At 33.9% G+C, this 16,651-nt stretch overlaps 1 protein-coding gene across 5 annotated transcripts in view; it reads left to right on the top strand.

The window, feature by feature from the left end:
- Nucleotides 1-2,187, top strand: part of LOC123561737 (uncharacterized) — a 348,910-nt gene extending 346,723 nt beyond the window's left edge. For all 5 annotated transcript variants that reach the window (XM_053552957.1, XM_053552959.1, XM_053552961.1 and 2 more), the window contains one exon: nucleotides 4-2,187. In XM_053552957.1, coding sequence (XP_053408932.1) covers nucleotides 4-55 — 52 coding nt within the window. In that variant the 3' untranslated portion in view covers nucleotides 56-2,187. The remainder of the gene's footprint in view (nucleotides 1-3) is intronic.
- The last annotated feature ends 14,464 nt before the right edge of the window (nucleotides 2,188-16,651 follow it).

Raw genomic sequence — 16,651 nt, 5'->3', positions numbered from 1 at the left:
TAGGCTTAAGTGCTGCATACGAAAAGGTGACAATGTTCGTGAGAAAGTGACATAGACTGTGCCCAGCAGGTTTCGCTTGATATTTGATGTTCTATGAAGACAGCGTATCTAGTCGTACATCTAAGCAGACATTGGACCAAATTCAATCGCGAAACTAGGAATGTAAATTTCTTAATTACGCAGCCTCTATGGTATATGAGGAATTGCAGATATGAAGCGCTCTACCAATAACCTAAAACGGTCTAGAATTGATCTTTTAAAAGGACAGATAGATATAACTGGACAAGTAAACTATGAATACAACAGTGCCTTCTTGTCACACCTCTCATACGTGAATATCCTTTGGAAGCAGAAAATAAAACTGTTATGTTATATAATGTATATATATTTGGTGTAGAGATTAATAATTGGTGAAATATAATATGAACTGTACGTAATGATTAGGCTGAAATCTGAAAACGAGTAATGTAAATGGTGTGTAAAAAGTTCGTTCCTATTTTCACCATACGCTTCATTTTCAAATGAGGAGGCAAGTGCCGCTGTAATTTAAACATTCAAACAAGAACGCATATCAGTTTTAGAAAATTGAATAAAAATAGTATAATTTCCGGACAAACTGGATTCTTTGTCTATAAAACACATATATATTTAAATCACTCAATTTCGAAAAGGCAAATATTTCCACTGCCCCAATCCACTTTATTATACTGTTTACATGTACTGGTCACTTAAATAAATTCATGGTTCTGGCTAAAGTAGCTTATAGGTATGTTCATCAGAAAATGAAAACGTTCAATCAATATTAGTTCCGAAATGGAAACGCTAGCCTGTAATATTTTCAACAGCTTGATTTTATCCGAAATGGCATTATCCAAACTTGGCACACTTTTTAAATGTGAAATCTATATAGCTAGCTTACGGTTTACATGCCAAATTGCATTTGATGACATTCTTGTATACTAAACAGGTTTTACAGTAACAATGCGAGACGTGCAACAAAATCCATTCGATACTATACAGTTTATTAGGGTAACAAAAACGAATAGGAACGAATTACTACACACCCTTTATATGTTAGGTGTTGTGTTGATATTTGATAAAATATAGCATGAATGAACGTAACGGTTAGATTAATATCTCTTTACGGGCATGTGTATATGTATATGAAATCTGTTACGGCTGATGTTGAAATCTTTTACGGCTGATGTTCATGTTGTATTGAGATTATTTTTTATGAAATACTCAATGCACTTAGTGAATGATAATTCTACAAGATGAATGTATGCCGCATGAGGCATTGATCAGTTAGGATAATGATATAAAAATCTGATAGTTTGTTGAAAGATTTTACATAATACTACATCATGCAGTTCTGATACTATTTACTATTTGACCGATGTTGTATAGGTTAAAGAAATTTACAACAATGCAGCTTACCAATGCATACTGTAAAAGCAAAAATTTTCGCGAGAGTTTAAATATCGCTATATTCGCGAAGCCCAACATATCGCGAAAATTAATCCTCGCGTAAATGTTCACCATAAGTATAATTCATATTCAAGAATTATACCGTTTTTACAATTTCGCGAATAACTTGGACAGTACTTAAAAAGACATCATAAGAGTGAGTGTACACTGGGAAAATCTTACTTCGTTTGAATTGGTACTTATTGAATCCAAAGTAAGACAGAAATGTAAGGCATGGTCACGAATTAAATGGCATGAAAGAAAGCCAATTCATTGTGAAATAAATGTGAATATACATGTAAGGAAAATTAGCGGTAAAATTTGTGATTTAAATCTTAGTTTGTTTATAAATACGAGTATGTTCGATTGTGATACATGTTTTTGAGATTGTCCTGTTATTTTGTAAATGTCATTAAGTTTGCAAACATTCTGTAAGCACATGTATATTTCACTGTTGTTTCTTGTCAACGTCCGTTTCCAGACAAGGTTTACAGCATAGTGGAAAGTTTGTGTGTTGATCTGAAGTAAGTTTTCATGTTTAGCTCTTCTGTATTAGTATTCAGATATTAAATCTTAAGTTTCAATTGTAGCAATACGTTCGTCAATATAATCATTTTTAGTATAGTTAGTATACAGATACTATGTACTGGAAGTAGTAGATACTATTATATTATTAGTGCTCTCATTCAGGTACACAAGTAAAAGGTATATCACAACCGATTATTGTCATTTCCAAATCCAGTGTCTCTTTCGGATCAGTCCGTGGCGATTTATTAAATTACACTCTACACTTCAATACTACAGTCAATTGTCTAACTTTATACTTGACGTCATATTTGATATGACCAATGTCTATATTCCTACAATCAGCTGTATTACTAGCTATAAACTTTACGTCACATTTGATATGATTACTGTCTATATTGTTAACTCTCGTTTGCTGCCACCATATACTTATAAATGCTGTATTTTGCCACATCAGTCTATGACCTTCTGGTTTATATGAAAAAATCTTGAAAAAATCTTGAATCTTGAAATCTTTTAAATTATATCAACTTTTGATTGGGCAGTAAACTGGAAAACAAACGGATGATAACCACGCCTCATTATATTTGTCTGACATACTTCATTTGAAAAACATACCACCTTGTATAGCTTGTCGGATTTACATAAGTATTTTTAGGAATGTGAGGGGGATTGGGGTGAGGGGGTGTATCAGGCGGTGGATGTGGGTTAAGATTGTATGTATTAAAATTCGGACGATCGGCGCAAGGTCAATAGTTGCCCTTTGCAAAACCTGATTACAAACATTAAATAGGAGTAGCAAAGCAATATTATTAATTAAAATATGTAGAGATCCACTACAGCATTCAACATACTAAATATGTAAGCTCTAGGCCGTATGGATTAAGACAATTTTTTTAAGGTTTTACCAAATACAAGTCATTTAAATCAAGTGCCCCCGGGGCGGGGCCATTTTTAACCACATGGGGATAATTTGAACAATATTGGTAAAGAACTACTATATACAATGCTACATACCAAATATCAAATCCCTATAAATGTGTATATAACCCATGTGGCCCCCAGGGCGGCGCCATATTTGACCCTAGGGGGATAATTTGAGAAAAACTACAAACAGGACTACAGTACGATGCTACATACCATATATCAAAGCTCTGGGTCATGTGGTTTTGTACAAAAAGATTTTCAAAGTTTTCCCTATATAGGTCTGTATAACAATGAGCCCCCCAGTGCGGGGACATATTTGACCCTAGGGGAATTATTTGAAAAGTTTTTTTAGAGATTATGCTACACACTAAATAACAAAGCCCTAGGCCCTGTGGTTTTGGACAAGAAGAATTTCAAAGGCTTTCCCTATATGAGTCTATATAAACAATGTGAACCCCAGGGCGGGGCCATATTTGATCCTAGGGGGATAATATGAACAATCTTTGTAGAGGGCCGCTAGATGATGCTACATACTACATGCCAAAACCCTAGGTCATGTGGTTTTGGACAAGAAGATTTTCCATTTATTTCCCTTTAATAGGCTATAGAAAAATGTGACCCCTAGGCCGGAGCGATATTTGACCCTAGCGAGATAAGTTGAAAAACCTTGGTAGAGGACAACTAGTTGATGCTTCATACCAGACATCAAAGCCCTATGACCTCTGGTTTTGGACAAGAATATTTTTTTTAAATATTCCTTTCAGTTGCCATGGCAACCAGTTCTGTATGGAATTCGATTCTTTGAACAGATTTCAAATAAGATCATCCAAAAATCATCCCTGTGAAGTTTCATCAAATTAGCCTGGTGGTTTAGGAGATTTTGTTTAAAGAACAATGACGCCGGACAAACACGGATCACAATAGCATACCCTTGACCACTTCGTGCTCAGGTGAGCTAAAAAGGCAAGAGAAATAAAAAAATAAAAGATAAAGAAAGATATGAGTTGCAACACTAATTAGAAACATTCAGCATAGCAATTACAATCATCGCCAACAAATAGAAACTGTAGTCAAGTTTCAAGCAAGAAGTACATTTCTATTAATATATGAAATATATTAAAATGATGATTGGGTAAAGGGAAAAGAAAGGGGAAGGGAAGTACAAGTTAGAAGTAAAATCCAACAGCCAGTACGTGTGTGGATATGTTCCTCCATAAAACACATAAACAAGAAAAAACAACAAGAGTGTCATGATGACCCTGGATCGCTAATCCTGAGTAATTTGAGCTACACTGACAAGTGTAAGAGATCAGGTAAGAAAGTCAAATGTAAGTAAGTATTGAAATCTTTTCCCAATTGTGTGAACATGTTTCAAATGTCAAACTTATGCTAAAATATTAAGAAAGGAGGTCATTAGGTCACTTTTATGTTCACTGAAAGTCAGCTTAAAGATCGGTGTGCATAACTGTACATGTCTTCCAAATTTCAAGACCGTATCTTAAACAGGACAAACCTTCTGATCAAATATCATGAAGATCCAGTGAAAAATGCAGCCCCTATTGCATACACAAGGTTATACTTTGATTTGACCAGGTGACCTAGTCTTTGACCCAGCATGACCCATATTTGAACTTGACCTAGATTTTATCAAAACAAACATTTTAATCAAATTTCATGAACATCCTGTTAAAATGTAGCCCCTAGTGCATTCACAAATGTTTTCTTTGATTTGACCGGGTGACCCAGATCACCCATATTCCAACCCGATCTAGATTGCATCCAGGCAAACATTTTGATCAAATTTCATGACGATCCAGTGTCAAAGGCAGTCTCTATTGCATACACAATGATTTTCTTTGATTTAACCTAGTGACCTAGTTTTTTATTCCAGATTGCCCATATTCAAAATTGACCTAGATTTTATAAAAGCAACCATTCTGACTAAATTTCATGAATATCCATGTCAAATGCAGTCCCTACTGCGTACACAAAGTTTTCCTTTGATTTGACCGGGTGACCTAGTTCTTGACTCCAGATCACCCATTTTGACCTTGACCTAGATTTCATCCAGACAAACATTCTGGTCAAATTTAATAAAGATCCAGTGCAAAATGCAGTCCTTATTGCATACACAAGGGTTTTCTTTGATTTGACCTAGTGACCTAGTTTTAACCTCAGATAACCCATATTCAAATTTGTCGTAGATTTTATCAAGGCAATAATTCTGACCAAATTTCAAAGATCAAGTGAAAAATTCAACCTCTATCGCACAAGCTAAATGTTGACAGACGACAGACATCGAGCGACGACAGACATCGAGCGATCACAATAACTCACAATGTGGACACAGCAAATGAATACAGTGAATCACCACCTTGGAACGGTCAGTTGAAAAAAACACTACCATACCGAAAAGTGTAAACCAGTTAATGACGCATCAAACCCCTCTATAATTCCCAATCATGCTCTAATCCAATTAAATTTACGTTTTGTTAATTTCATATTTTTCTCCTATATGTTCATTTTGTTAAATCAGTCATTATTATGTTATCCAAAATTTGGAGGAAACAAATTGACTTTGGTCCAGTCGTCTGTCTGTCTATTTTCTCTCCCATTCCGTTTGTCTGAGAGTCACAAAGTGTGTCCGTTCCGTATCTTCGTACCCACAGAAAGGAATCAGAAATAACTTGACGCAAATTTTCTATAATGAACTGTGGTTCAATCAAGGTCGTACCGCGAATTCAAATGTCAAGAATGCAGTATTTCTTGTCTGCTTTGTTCAAATAACATGGCATAATTTTTGCTAGATTAAGATGACGTTCAGAGCACAACTACTTTCATTGTTAATTTCGAAACGGAATGAAAATTGTATTCGCACTTTGTTCTTATAGTATATTTCCCGATTCATATAATGTTACTTGACTTAAACGATATGCTACAAGATATTAAATGAAGAAAAGTAAAATTGTAGATTAGATTTTCCATAGACATTCGTTATAATATTATTGAGTGTACGGCCTTCCATAAATCGAAATTAACAGTGATACTTTATTTGAGTATTTTGCGCGTGAATGAAATGACCACTTATTTAGATTGCCGGCCCAACGGGAGAAACCCGTTACATGAAACTTTTTTCAATACACATAAAATGTAGCATATATTGTCAAAATGTATAATAAAATACCTTACAGCAGTAAAGGTGTTCAAATTTGAAAAGAAAAACATTAAATCGGTTTGTTTACATAAAATCTGAAAAGTATATCCCTCGGAAGCACCGAGAACAAGACAAACAAGTGAAAATTGCAGTCTCGGTTTGGTTAAGTCTGTTCATGACCAGTAATGGAAAATGCACACTGCCCACGCCCTCTAGTATATTACTGACTATTTAGAACGGACAAAAGAATTACCTTATTCGCTGTAAGATCCGTGTACTTTTGTATTTGTAAGCCTCAGACCATTAAATCTTGTGAGTCTTTATAACATGAAAAGACGTATGACGTCAATTTCGTTTATGCGCGTTGTTTCCTGTGCTGAGCTTAAAACTTATTGCAAAAATGCGTATTTCAACGTAAAATAGCAAAAAATAAAAGGACAATTATGATGTTTCTTTCGTGAATATGGGATATGGCACACCCGGAATTTTCAAATAAAAGTATGTCCTACCTCTCGGTGAGAAATAGTTATTTCTTAATCCCTCAAGACATTCAAGTATCCCTCTATATACTTGTGCTATGACCAGATATTCATTTAGGAGATACATGTGCTTTTTAAAAAAAAAAGCAACAACAAAAACACACAATAACAAATCTATTTCGTGTCATGACATTCGAAATATTGATTTGTAGAATAATATAAGGTACTATGACTCTGTTACATCTAAATTGTCGATGTAAATAAATGTGAAAATTGTACGACATTTTTTAATCATCTACAGTAACAATTTTGAATCAAATCAAAATGTACGTAAAAAAACTTTCACGATTAACAAGGAAATAAAAACCTCTTTTGTAAAACAATTTATTTTTTAATAATCTACATACTGAAATAATAGTGTTATCATGTATGAGTAAACACATCTGCACCTAGTTTTACAGTGACTCGTTAATTCTCTATTGTTTATTTCTGAACACAAGGAAATTTTATATCTTGATAAAAAAAACTTAATACAATTACTTAATTCAGTAATTCAGAATATGAAGTGTCAAAAAATAATCAGGAAATCCTTTGACATACAAACATACACTGGCATAAAAGGTGAGATTTATACATTTATTCGGAATTTAAGTTATACTTTAAGTAAAGTACGTGTTCCTTGTAATTCAAAAATTAATGTATATATGTCAATTAGCCTATATAGTCATTTTGAACTCTCAGTCGTGTGGAGCTTGATTAATTTTGAGATGAACTGGTTCAAAGTCATTTAAGGTCTACCCATACTTAAGGAAACAGCGCGAGGGCCATCCGATCTAGTCGATGAACGGCTGAAATGCTACTGAACATTAATTTTTCACTTGGGGCGGCCACATAGATTTAAATTTATAAATAAATAATATTTACTCACTACTTACAGAACTTCTTTTAAAACTACACTTCGAGCCTATACAGTTATAAACATTTTACGACAACTAATTCATTTATGCAACGGAAGCTGTCAGTTGAAGTTAAAGGTTTCGAAGATTAGTTCAATTTAATGTTCATAAAAGTTCAGTTGGTCGTGATTTGAAACTGCACATTGCAATACTTCTTATATATCTAGTACTATCATATTTTTGCCTATCCCTTTTGCTTTTTTAACTTGTTAGCAGATGGCGATTATGTTGACGTAGATAGCTGCCAAGACAAAGGAGAAAATGATAAAAGTAATTGTCTTTGATGCCTTTATTGCGTAAGGTGTTCTAAATAAGAACCGTGTGGTGAAGTGATAATCGAAAATAGTTGATTAGTTCCTAGAGAAATGCCAGCCAACAGTAGGGTGTAACCCTTATACTTTTGTTCGCATACATAAACCCTTCTTTCGATCTTTCATTTTTTTCTGCAACATAAAGATGACTGTCGAATAAATGTAATTAAGATATCAGTACAACAAAATAAGATGACAAAATAATTGAAGTCTAAGGTCAATCAATTTAGAAAATATAATATTGTGTTTACAAATCACCGAATTACTAGCCTTCATAAGTTTCTTTATACATATTGTTAAAATACCATGTACAGTAAAGGGCACCCTGGCCGAGCGCTTACGGGCACCGACTTAGAATTACTTGTCCCTAACCCCTGTTGGTTTTAATTTTTTTAGGGTGTAGAGTTCATTCATTTGAGGAATCATTACTTGAGGTATAGTTTAAATAAGTAAAAATTAAAGAAACATATTTTGCCTACGGAAAATATGAATATAAGCACTATTGTATTAAAGTTGTCAAAGATTTTCATTGACAAGTACATGTTTTGCCAAAATTAATTAGAAATGCGAGTTTATAAATTATTATTACCTCCCTTTGTCTGTCTTGGTTGTGCAACCAAGATATATTGAAAATAGATGAATTCCGACGCTTCATGCTGTTTTAAAACTTGCTTTTGTTTTAAGGTAGTTAAAATATCCAAATATTTATCAAATGCAAATGTAAAACTAGAAATTATATTGAAATCAAAAGAAATAGACAATTTTTTAAATACCTTTTACATTAATTGAAAGTAATTACAAAAGTTCATAAAAAGTAATAAAATAAACATCCCAAATAGGGATCTAACTCTATATAATGTGTCTTTTTGTTCCTTAAGAAAACCTCTCACAGCATATATGAAAACTAAAAAATGTCAAAAAATGTGGCTTAAATGTGATTGACCACCTTTAACTATAACAACTAGCCAGTCCTAAAATAGTGGCCCCGTATCTGGACTATTTTTGTATTATTTCTTGATTTTTAGGGTCATGGAGTCCATTCAATGTCTTTGTAAGCCGGTGCTAGGAGACTTGAGGGGTGTTGCACATTTCATTACTTTAATCTTTCATGAGAAGTTCAGTTAGACCGAATTCAAAGTTACTTTGCTTTGTTCTGTTCTTTGCTCCTTAACGATCTTCTTGTAGATTTATTTAACAAACAGGGTTAAAAAGAGCATATTAATTTCCAGTCATAACAGCGGAAAAGGAATTTCCAATTATAACAGCGGAAAAGTGAATCACAGTGTTTCTCCTAACCCACTGCATTCACCTACCTAAAAGTGCAGTCTTTAAATTCAGATTACTGCTTGTTATCAAACACATTTAATATAAAACGTAATGATATTTAAATAATTAACTTTGTTCTAATTGAACGAATGCTATGCACATCTAATAGACAAGTAATAAAACATAAAAGGAAATTACATCACTTAGTGACACATATCCATTAATCCTTTTATGATTCTGTCTCAAATCAAATTATAAAAAGTTTAAAGCGTTTACGTTCTTCAGTGCACATTTTAAAACACCAAAGAACATAAAAAGCGGAAAAAAAGCTGGTCATGTTGACAGCAAATTAATTTCTATGTACCATAATATCATTTTTTGCATTTATTTTAGCTTGATGTTCATTTTCTTCCCGACGAAATCTTAATTGTTTCACCCTTTAACCGTATGTTAGTGTAAATGAACACTTATTGCATAAAAACGTCAGGTTGTGAGTACAGTCATGTCAGTTGAAGCCAATCAGTTAATGTGAAAATATAAAACAAAAATCGAACATTTTTTAACTTATCAGGAATTTCAGTCTTCAGTCTGGAGTTACGCAAGAACCAATTTTATGATCATAATTACCAGTTTATAGAGCCTTTGCTTAGGTCATGGTTTCTGTAGACGCAAATTACCGACGATAAGTCTAAGAAATTAAAAGAATTACTGTCTGCTTAAGTGGCAAATTTAGTACAAATATTTCGAACAGTGAAGGTCAGTGACATCGCATACAAGTTCAATAATCTAATTAAGAAATATTTTATATCGATCATTTGAAAGTGAACTGTAATAAACGAATGAATTTTTCACTTTATTATGGTGGCATATTTCTGCCCACCACATATCCACTTATTTATCTCGAAATTTTTCGAAAAAATGTCACTTATTCAGTTATTATCTGGCAAGTGACAAAACTGCTTGTTATCTACTGAAATATCTTAACTGGACGAAACTGTCTGTTAGTGCCCGCTACTGCCATCCACATATTCACTTCCGTTAACTAGGTATCTTGATTTTTGTCAGAAAGTCAGTTATGACTGGCAATATCCCGTAATCGTCCCCTATCTTTACGGAATAAATGAAAATACATAAAAGGAAATAACAATTATGCAAATTTATAAATCCAAATCCTATCTATAGGCAAAATTAAACCATTAGGGGTGGTGGTAGGGGATAAGGAGGATATACACTCATTCATTCTGCCACAGGGTGAGAAAAAAGGTAAAGCCAGAGACCGAGACTCGAACCCGGGGCCTCGGAATACCGTTCCGGTAATCTACCGACTGAGCTATCCGACCGCTTTCTCCCCGTTTCATACCATTTTGAAATTTGTCCGCGAATATCAGCGGGTACTTTATAAATCAAGCAATTACAGGCGTCTGAGACTAACCAGTGTAATGCCGTCACCGTCCAACGTTGGCACCAAATGTCACAGGATGAGAAAAATGTGCAGCCAGACCGGGACTCGAACCAAGGGCCTCGGAATACCGTTCCAATGCTTTACCGACTGAACTATACGGCCGCCTATACATTTTCTCCCCGTTTCAATATTCTATACCGTGATAATTCCGTATAGGGGACGGAAGGTCTAATCGTTAATCGCCAATTTGGGTACGAATTTTAACTGGATATCATGAAAATGTTCACAATAATCACTTATTTATGTGAATATGTGGGTGGCAGAAGTGGGCACTGACAGGCAGTTTTGTCCTGTAAACTTAATTATCTGAATAACACGCAATTTTGCCACTTGCCAGATAATAAGCGGATATGTGACATTTTTAGAGAAAACTGTCTACATGAATAAGTGGATATGTGGTTGGCAGAAAGATGCCACCATACTTTATTAAAAATTTGGCCGATATAATGCTGTGGGCATTTGCCCCGCTAACATTACGCTTCACTGCTTATCCGTGTGTCTATTCGTAGATATTCAAATATTTTGTGTAGTGACAAGTATATTCTTTATCTGAAATTAATAAAGGACATATCGCTTACAAACAATTCCTTCTCATCATATTCCTGATTCATATTCGTTTAGCTACCTTCTTTCAGCATATCTCTGCATTAATAACATTCAGTTCTACAAGCTGATGAATCCTTTAGTTGACATGTGTTACCGACAAATTTACAGTTGCAACAGACTGTCATGCCGCTACAAAAGTCTACTGTACACAGAAATGACGATGAACTCTACATGTTCAACTCAGAAAATGGACTGTCTTGGTTTTTATATACGAATTAGTGATGTGTTTAGAACTTCGTGAAAACCGTCTCAGTGACAATTAAGTCGGCTTATTAACAAGTAAAAGCATAGCAAAAGTTCCTTCTAGGGCACATAATATATAATGACCATCTTGTAAAATTTTGGTTGCAATGTCTGTTTTATACTGTCAAAAAATGTCAAGTAAGTATTTACGCTAGTTATTTAACATAAATTGTTAAATCCAACAACAAATTAAATCTGTTACCACTTTCAGTTGAGTAAAAACGGCATAAGACATTGACCCGGTCAATCAATTACGATTCGATGCGTGAATTTGTTGCGCATAATTAGAGGGTCGCAATAGGGTTTGTTTTCACATATTAACCATGCATTTGAAGGTAACGATAATATTTAATTGTTTACATGTAAATTTGCTGATATATGTCTATCTGGTCGACTGAATGTACATATGTTTAGTGATGTTCCGATTGTCGCCGACAATCGATTGTCGATCATTTAATGAGCCAAAGTCGCCGACATCGATTATGAACTTGCATAATCGATTATTTGACGCTTAGGTCAGTTTAAAGCCTATTCGGGAGTTACATATCTTTTTGGTGGTATTTCCTCATTAGGTTCATTTCTTTTCCACTCTTCAAAACGGAGGCAAAGCATATGCATTCAATCAAAATAATAATTCAACAATCAAAGCTATATTCCCCATCCAGGGACGACTATACCGCCAGTGTGGAAGCAGTTTGGATTCTACAAGATATGTAAAATTGCAGCAGTGAAAGATAATTAAAAAAATGGGGAGTGTCGTTTGCCGATTATGCCGTAAAGACCGCAAATAATAGTTCCCCACCCACTTTCGTAATTATGGTTTCCCTGTTTGATAATTGTCTTCGTTTTTTATTTACTTCATAATTTCATATCAGCATTGTGCTTCTAAATATTTTTGATATACAGCTGTACTGGCTGGTAGATGTGTAATTTTATAAACAAGAAACAGTATAAATAGAAAATTAGAAATAACAAATTGGAGGGCATTGAAGTTTGGACCAATAATAAAAATGTACAACTAGGGACAAAATAGCATTTTTATTGAGGGGTTATAGGTCTGACAGCATGGTCAGTTTCTCAGGGACTCCTGATAGTTCTACATACGTTAAATAGTGCAAATCATATAAATATTCCACTTTTTAATTAGCCACAATGATATCTGCATACAAGGGCTAAAATTTCACATACAAATTGCATAACTACTGCTAAATAAATGCTAATATAGTTAGTCAAATGAGTTAATAAGTTAGAGAAGGTTCAGTGCCAAAGTCCGATTATTTTCCGATTAATCGCTCGGAAGGCCTTCCGATTATATCCGATTAATCGATTCTCATTATGCTGTCCGATTATCATCACTACATATGTTACTTTCTTCAAGACTGGATAAAATAAAAGAATCAATCAATCATCCTCGAGTTTAGTAATATGTAACCCACGGAACGCATTCAGTCAGGGAGTCGCCTCAATAAGGAAAGAATAGTTTATAACGTCAGAGGTTATTTTTAAGGTCACAGAGTTTGATAGGCCAGCTTGTTATGACAACAGCTTTCGATATCACTAGCTCAGTCAAGTGTGACTTACCGAATTAAAGTGTTCCTTCTCAAGAGAAGGAACAATAAATTTGATAATTAGTTTGTATTTCTGACAGTAAACTTCAAGACCTTGTCTTAAGCAAAGTTCCGAAAGTTTTAATTTGACTTATTGGTATGGTAAATACATCGGCCGTGTTATGTGAGCCAACAGAGCATTTCCTGTTCGGTCTGTAACTTAACAATCCATGAAGGGATTTTCATGTTACTTGGCACTATTGTGCCACAAAATACGAGAATGTGTCATTCTCGTAGGTTAAAGTTGGCAGTCAAAACTTAACATGGCATTAATAGGTTCTATTTCGTCTCTTGTTTAGAAATTTTGTCCTCGATTTGAAATATTACGTGGCAAAAATGTTCCCTATAATAAGAGGACGTTTTTACGCAACACTCAGTAAAAGTCAATAGTTTGTTTTCCTTTCCTGTCAATAGCCTTGTCATGCAAATATAAATTTAAATATCAATTGGCGCAAATATTACCCGGAATAATAGCTTGAAGGTCAAGGTCACACTAAGAGGTCAAATGTAAACAGAAAAAAATTTCTGTAATAACCTTCCACTGGATAACAAGTGAACAATTTTAGGTCATGTTGTGTGTTGTTGATATGCGACGTTAAAGTAAATCTGACCTTCCCTTTTCACCCTGATAAGATCTAAATGTATCATTCGAGCTTTTGTAAATTGTGTCGCCTAACAGTAGACTGACAACGTTCATCAGCAATATAACATAGGAATCAACATCCATTCATTGATTGTTTGTCCGCCACGAAAAGTATCAAACTTTTTAAGTTACTGTGTTCATTTCATCGCATATCAGAGTGAAAAAATATTGCTCAAGGAGCTCATTCGAATTTTTTATTGTTGCTTTATTTTTTAACTATATCATATACGTTTTAGGTATTAGTTTTTGTAATGTATTATAAATTCATTCGTATTAATGAATTAGATGATTATAATTACATCAACGTATTGTTTATTGAGAATAAGGAAGTTATATGTAAACAGTTTATTCATTGTTTCAACATTCAATAATAACTGTACATATAAATAGTAGCTAAGATATATACTGAATTAAAGTCTCTTAGATTTATAGTTAAATTTTCATATTGGACTTTCTTTATAAAATTTGAGATCTAAGCAGATAAGAGCTATTTACAGTTTAAAATCAAATTAAGTTACAAAATATCCTTTTATTCCATTTCAATTCGAGTACATGATAACTGCGTAAAAAATAATAAAAAATGTAGAAAAGAACGTGAAGCATAGTATGATCAAAGAAATTTGCAAGAAGCAAGTATTTTATTGATCGCTATTCCTTTTACTTTAAAATTCTTATAATATCCACAGTCTGTTTCACATTACATGTATCATTCAATCACGTTAGAAAGTGTGGTATTGTACACTTATTCCATGGCTTACCGGTCTTCCGTCAAAAGTGTTTGCCTTAGTCCTCAGCTTAATTACATAAGAAAAATATAAAGCTTTTTACCCAGCATACCTATGTTGGATAGAGATAGAAAGCATGGCAAGTGACTTTATCTCAAATTATTCCTAAAAAATCATTTAATTTAAAGGCAATGATCTAAGGCTGATATAAATGTTGGCTTCAGGCACAAACAATACACTAAAGTTCTAATAACATTGTATTTAGAATGTATTTATATGTATAAATCCCATTGGCCATATTTTTACTGTAACAGTGTAGGTTGCGACGAACTTTACGCAGAAAAGGTAGTAAAATTGATAAACCGTTAATTTGATTTTTGTAAGTATGATTTAAAGGGATATCAACCTTTTATACATCGATTTAAATGCACACGGTGGGTGAAACCTGAGCTCAATTCAGTCTGTTTCTTACCACATGTATATTCATTAAGCCAAATATATAACTGTCCAATCACTTCTGTACAGCCTGTTTGAGGATGGAGATTTGTGTCAACATTTGAATACTAATGTACAATGTTTATCGCGATCAAGAACCTAATGAAGCATTTCATAGTCCATGGCTGCTTCTTCAAAGAGAGAGGGAGTCCGTATGTTCACAGAATTATTCCGGTTTATTTCTAAATATACATGTTGGTCAAAACTGTCGTGTGGGTCGCCATGCGTCGAATTACAAAATGAATAAATACCACCTTACTTCTCTCATTCCGAGCCTGACTCCGCGTAAATATCTCACATCTATTGTGTGTGACTACTTTACTTAAAATTAGCATTTTTACTTATAAATTCTTTATTACTTGACTGACTGATTTTAATGATATAATACGCATCAAAGACAGGAAAATGTCTGCTTTCCTCAAAACAAAACGTGTGCTGCCCAGACGTTCTCAATACCTTTCTCAAGCACTTCGTCCAAACATTTTTTTTTTCAAATGTGTAGGTAATATGCGCATGAGATTTTGGGCGAAGTGTTTGAAGAATGTATTGAAAATGTGTGGCAATCGCTTTTGGCCAAGGAAAACACTCGTTTTCTGGTCCTTGATGTTTTTTACTTTATACCAATTTGTCTATTGCTGAAATGTATATAATCAATAATGTTACCTGAATTGAGATATTTTTCATATGTGCGGTACCGGAAAGTCACGTGGGTTGGCCACCCTTGACATGTATAGGCAACTTGTGTATAAAATAGTTGGGATCACTACCTTTCCCTTGCATGGTCATAAGAGATGACTAATAGGGTCATGAACACTTGGATTTGCTGTATCTCTGTGATTCATTAAGGTTTTTTTATTCCATACCTACATATTTTATTGCAATGTAAATGAGATGTCAAACCAAACTTTCAGCCTTGTTTGGCACCCTATAACATGCACTGCGTTGATGCGCCGTAAAACCAGAAAAGAAAATCATCATTTGGCGTAAGGTTAAACTCGTCTCGATCTCGATCTTACATAATAATTAAAACTTCCAAGTTATGTAAATAATTATGTTCAAAGACTAAACGTGGTCGAGCACTTTTCAGGCTATCGACAGTTGTTAATGTGTTATGGAACAGAACAGGTTCTTTAATTTTAAATATATGTAATTGGAGCGAATTATTCAAGGCAAAGATAATTTAGATCCATTTATATTTCATTTTCTTAAAATAGTGTCAGTTTCTAGTTTGCAGTAATGTGAATGTACTTTACACCTCTCTTAAATAGATATTTGAAAGTAAATCATTAATATATTTTTGTACCTTTCGGGAGTTTTCAGAAATTCACGTTGTGAATAATATAAAAGGAAGGAAATGACGAGACAATGGGCTTTTAAAAATGTGGCGAACACACCAATGAAACTCAATGGGGTTGAAATGTTACCAGATAACAATTGAAATCGTTATTGTAAAGATCAAATCTCCGTGCATAGTCAGTGAAAAAGTCACTATAACTCCGGATTCTAGCATAACAAATACAAAAGTAAAGGACTAATTAAACAGGACTATTGACAAAAGAGTGTTCAAAATCCTTTTCTAGTCAAAAATGATACATAAGTATAGTTTATAACTTTTGTTTTTATTAAAGATCAAACAAGTACCCTTTGGCAATCATTGCACGGCAATAGGCTGTTAATGATAAGAGTTTGGAAACTACGAATTAGTTTTGGCACCTACGATATAACCTGATTTTAAAGACAATTATCATGCATCTTTACTGGTTGAATTTGCGTCCCAATCATTAC

Source organism: Mercenaria mercenaria, chromosome 10 (assembly GCF_021730395.1).
Source record: "Mercenaria mercenaria strain notata chromosome 10, MADL_Memer_1, whole genome shotgun sequence".
NCBI classification, from domain to species: domain Eukaryota; kingdom Metazoa; phylum Mollusca; class Bivalvia; order Venerida; family Veneridae; genus Mercenaria; species Mercenaria mercenaria.
This window is presented reverse-complemented; position numbering and strand designations above follow the sequence as displayed.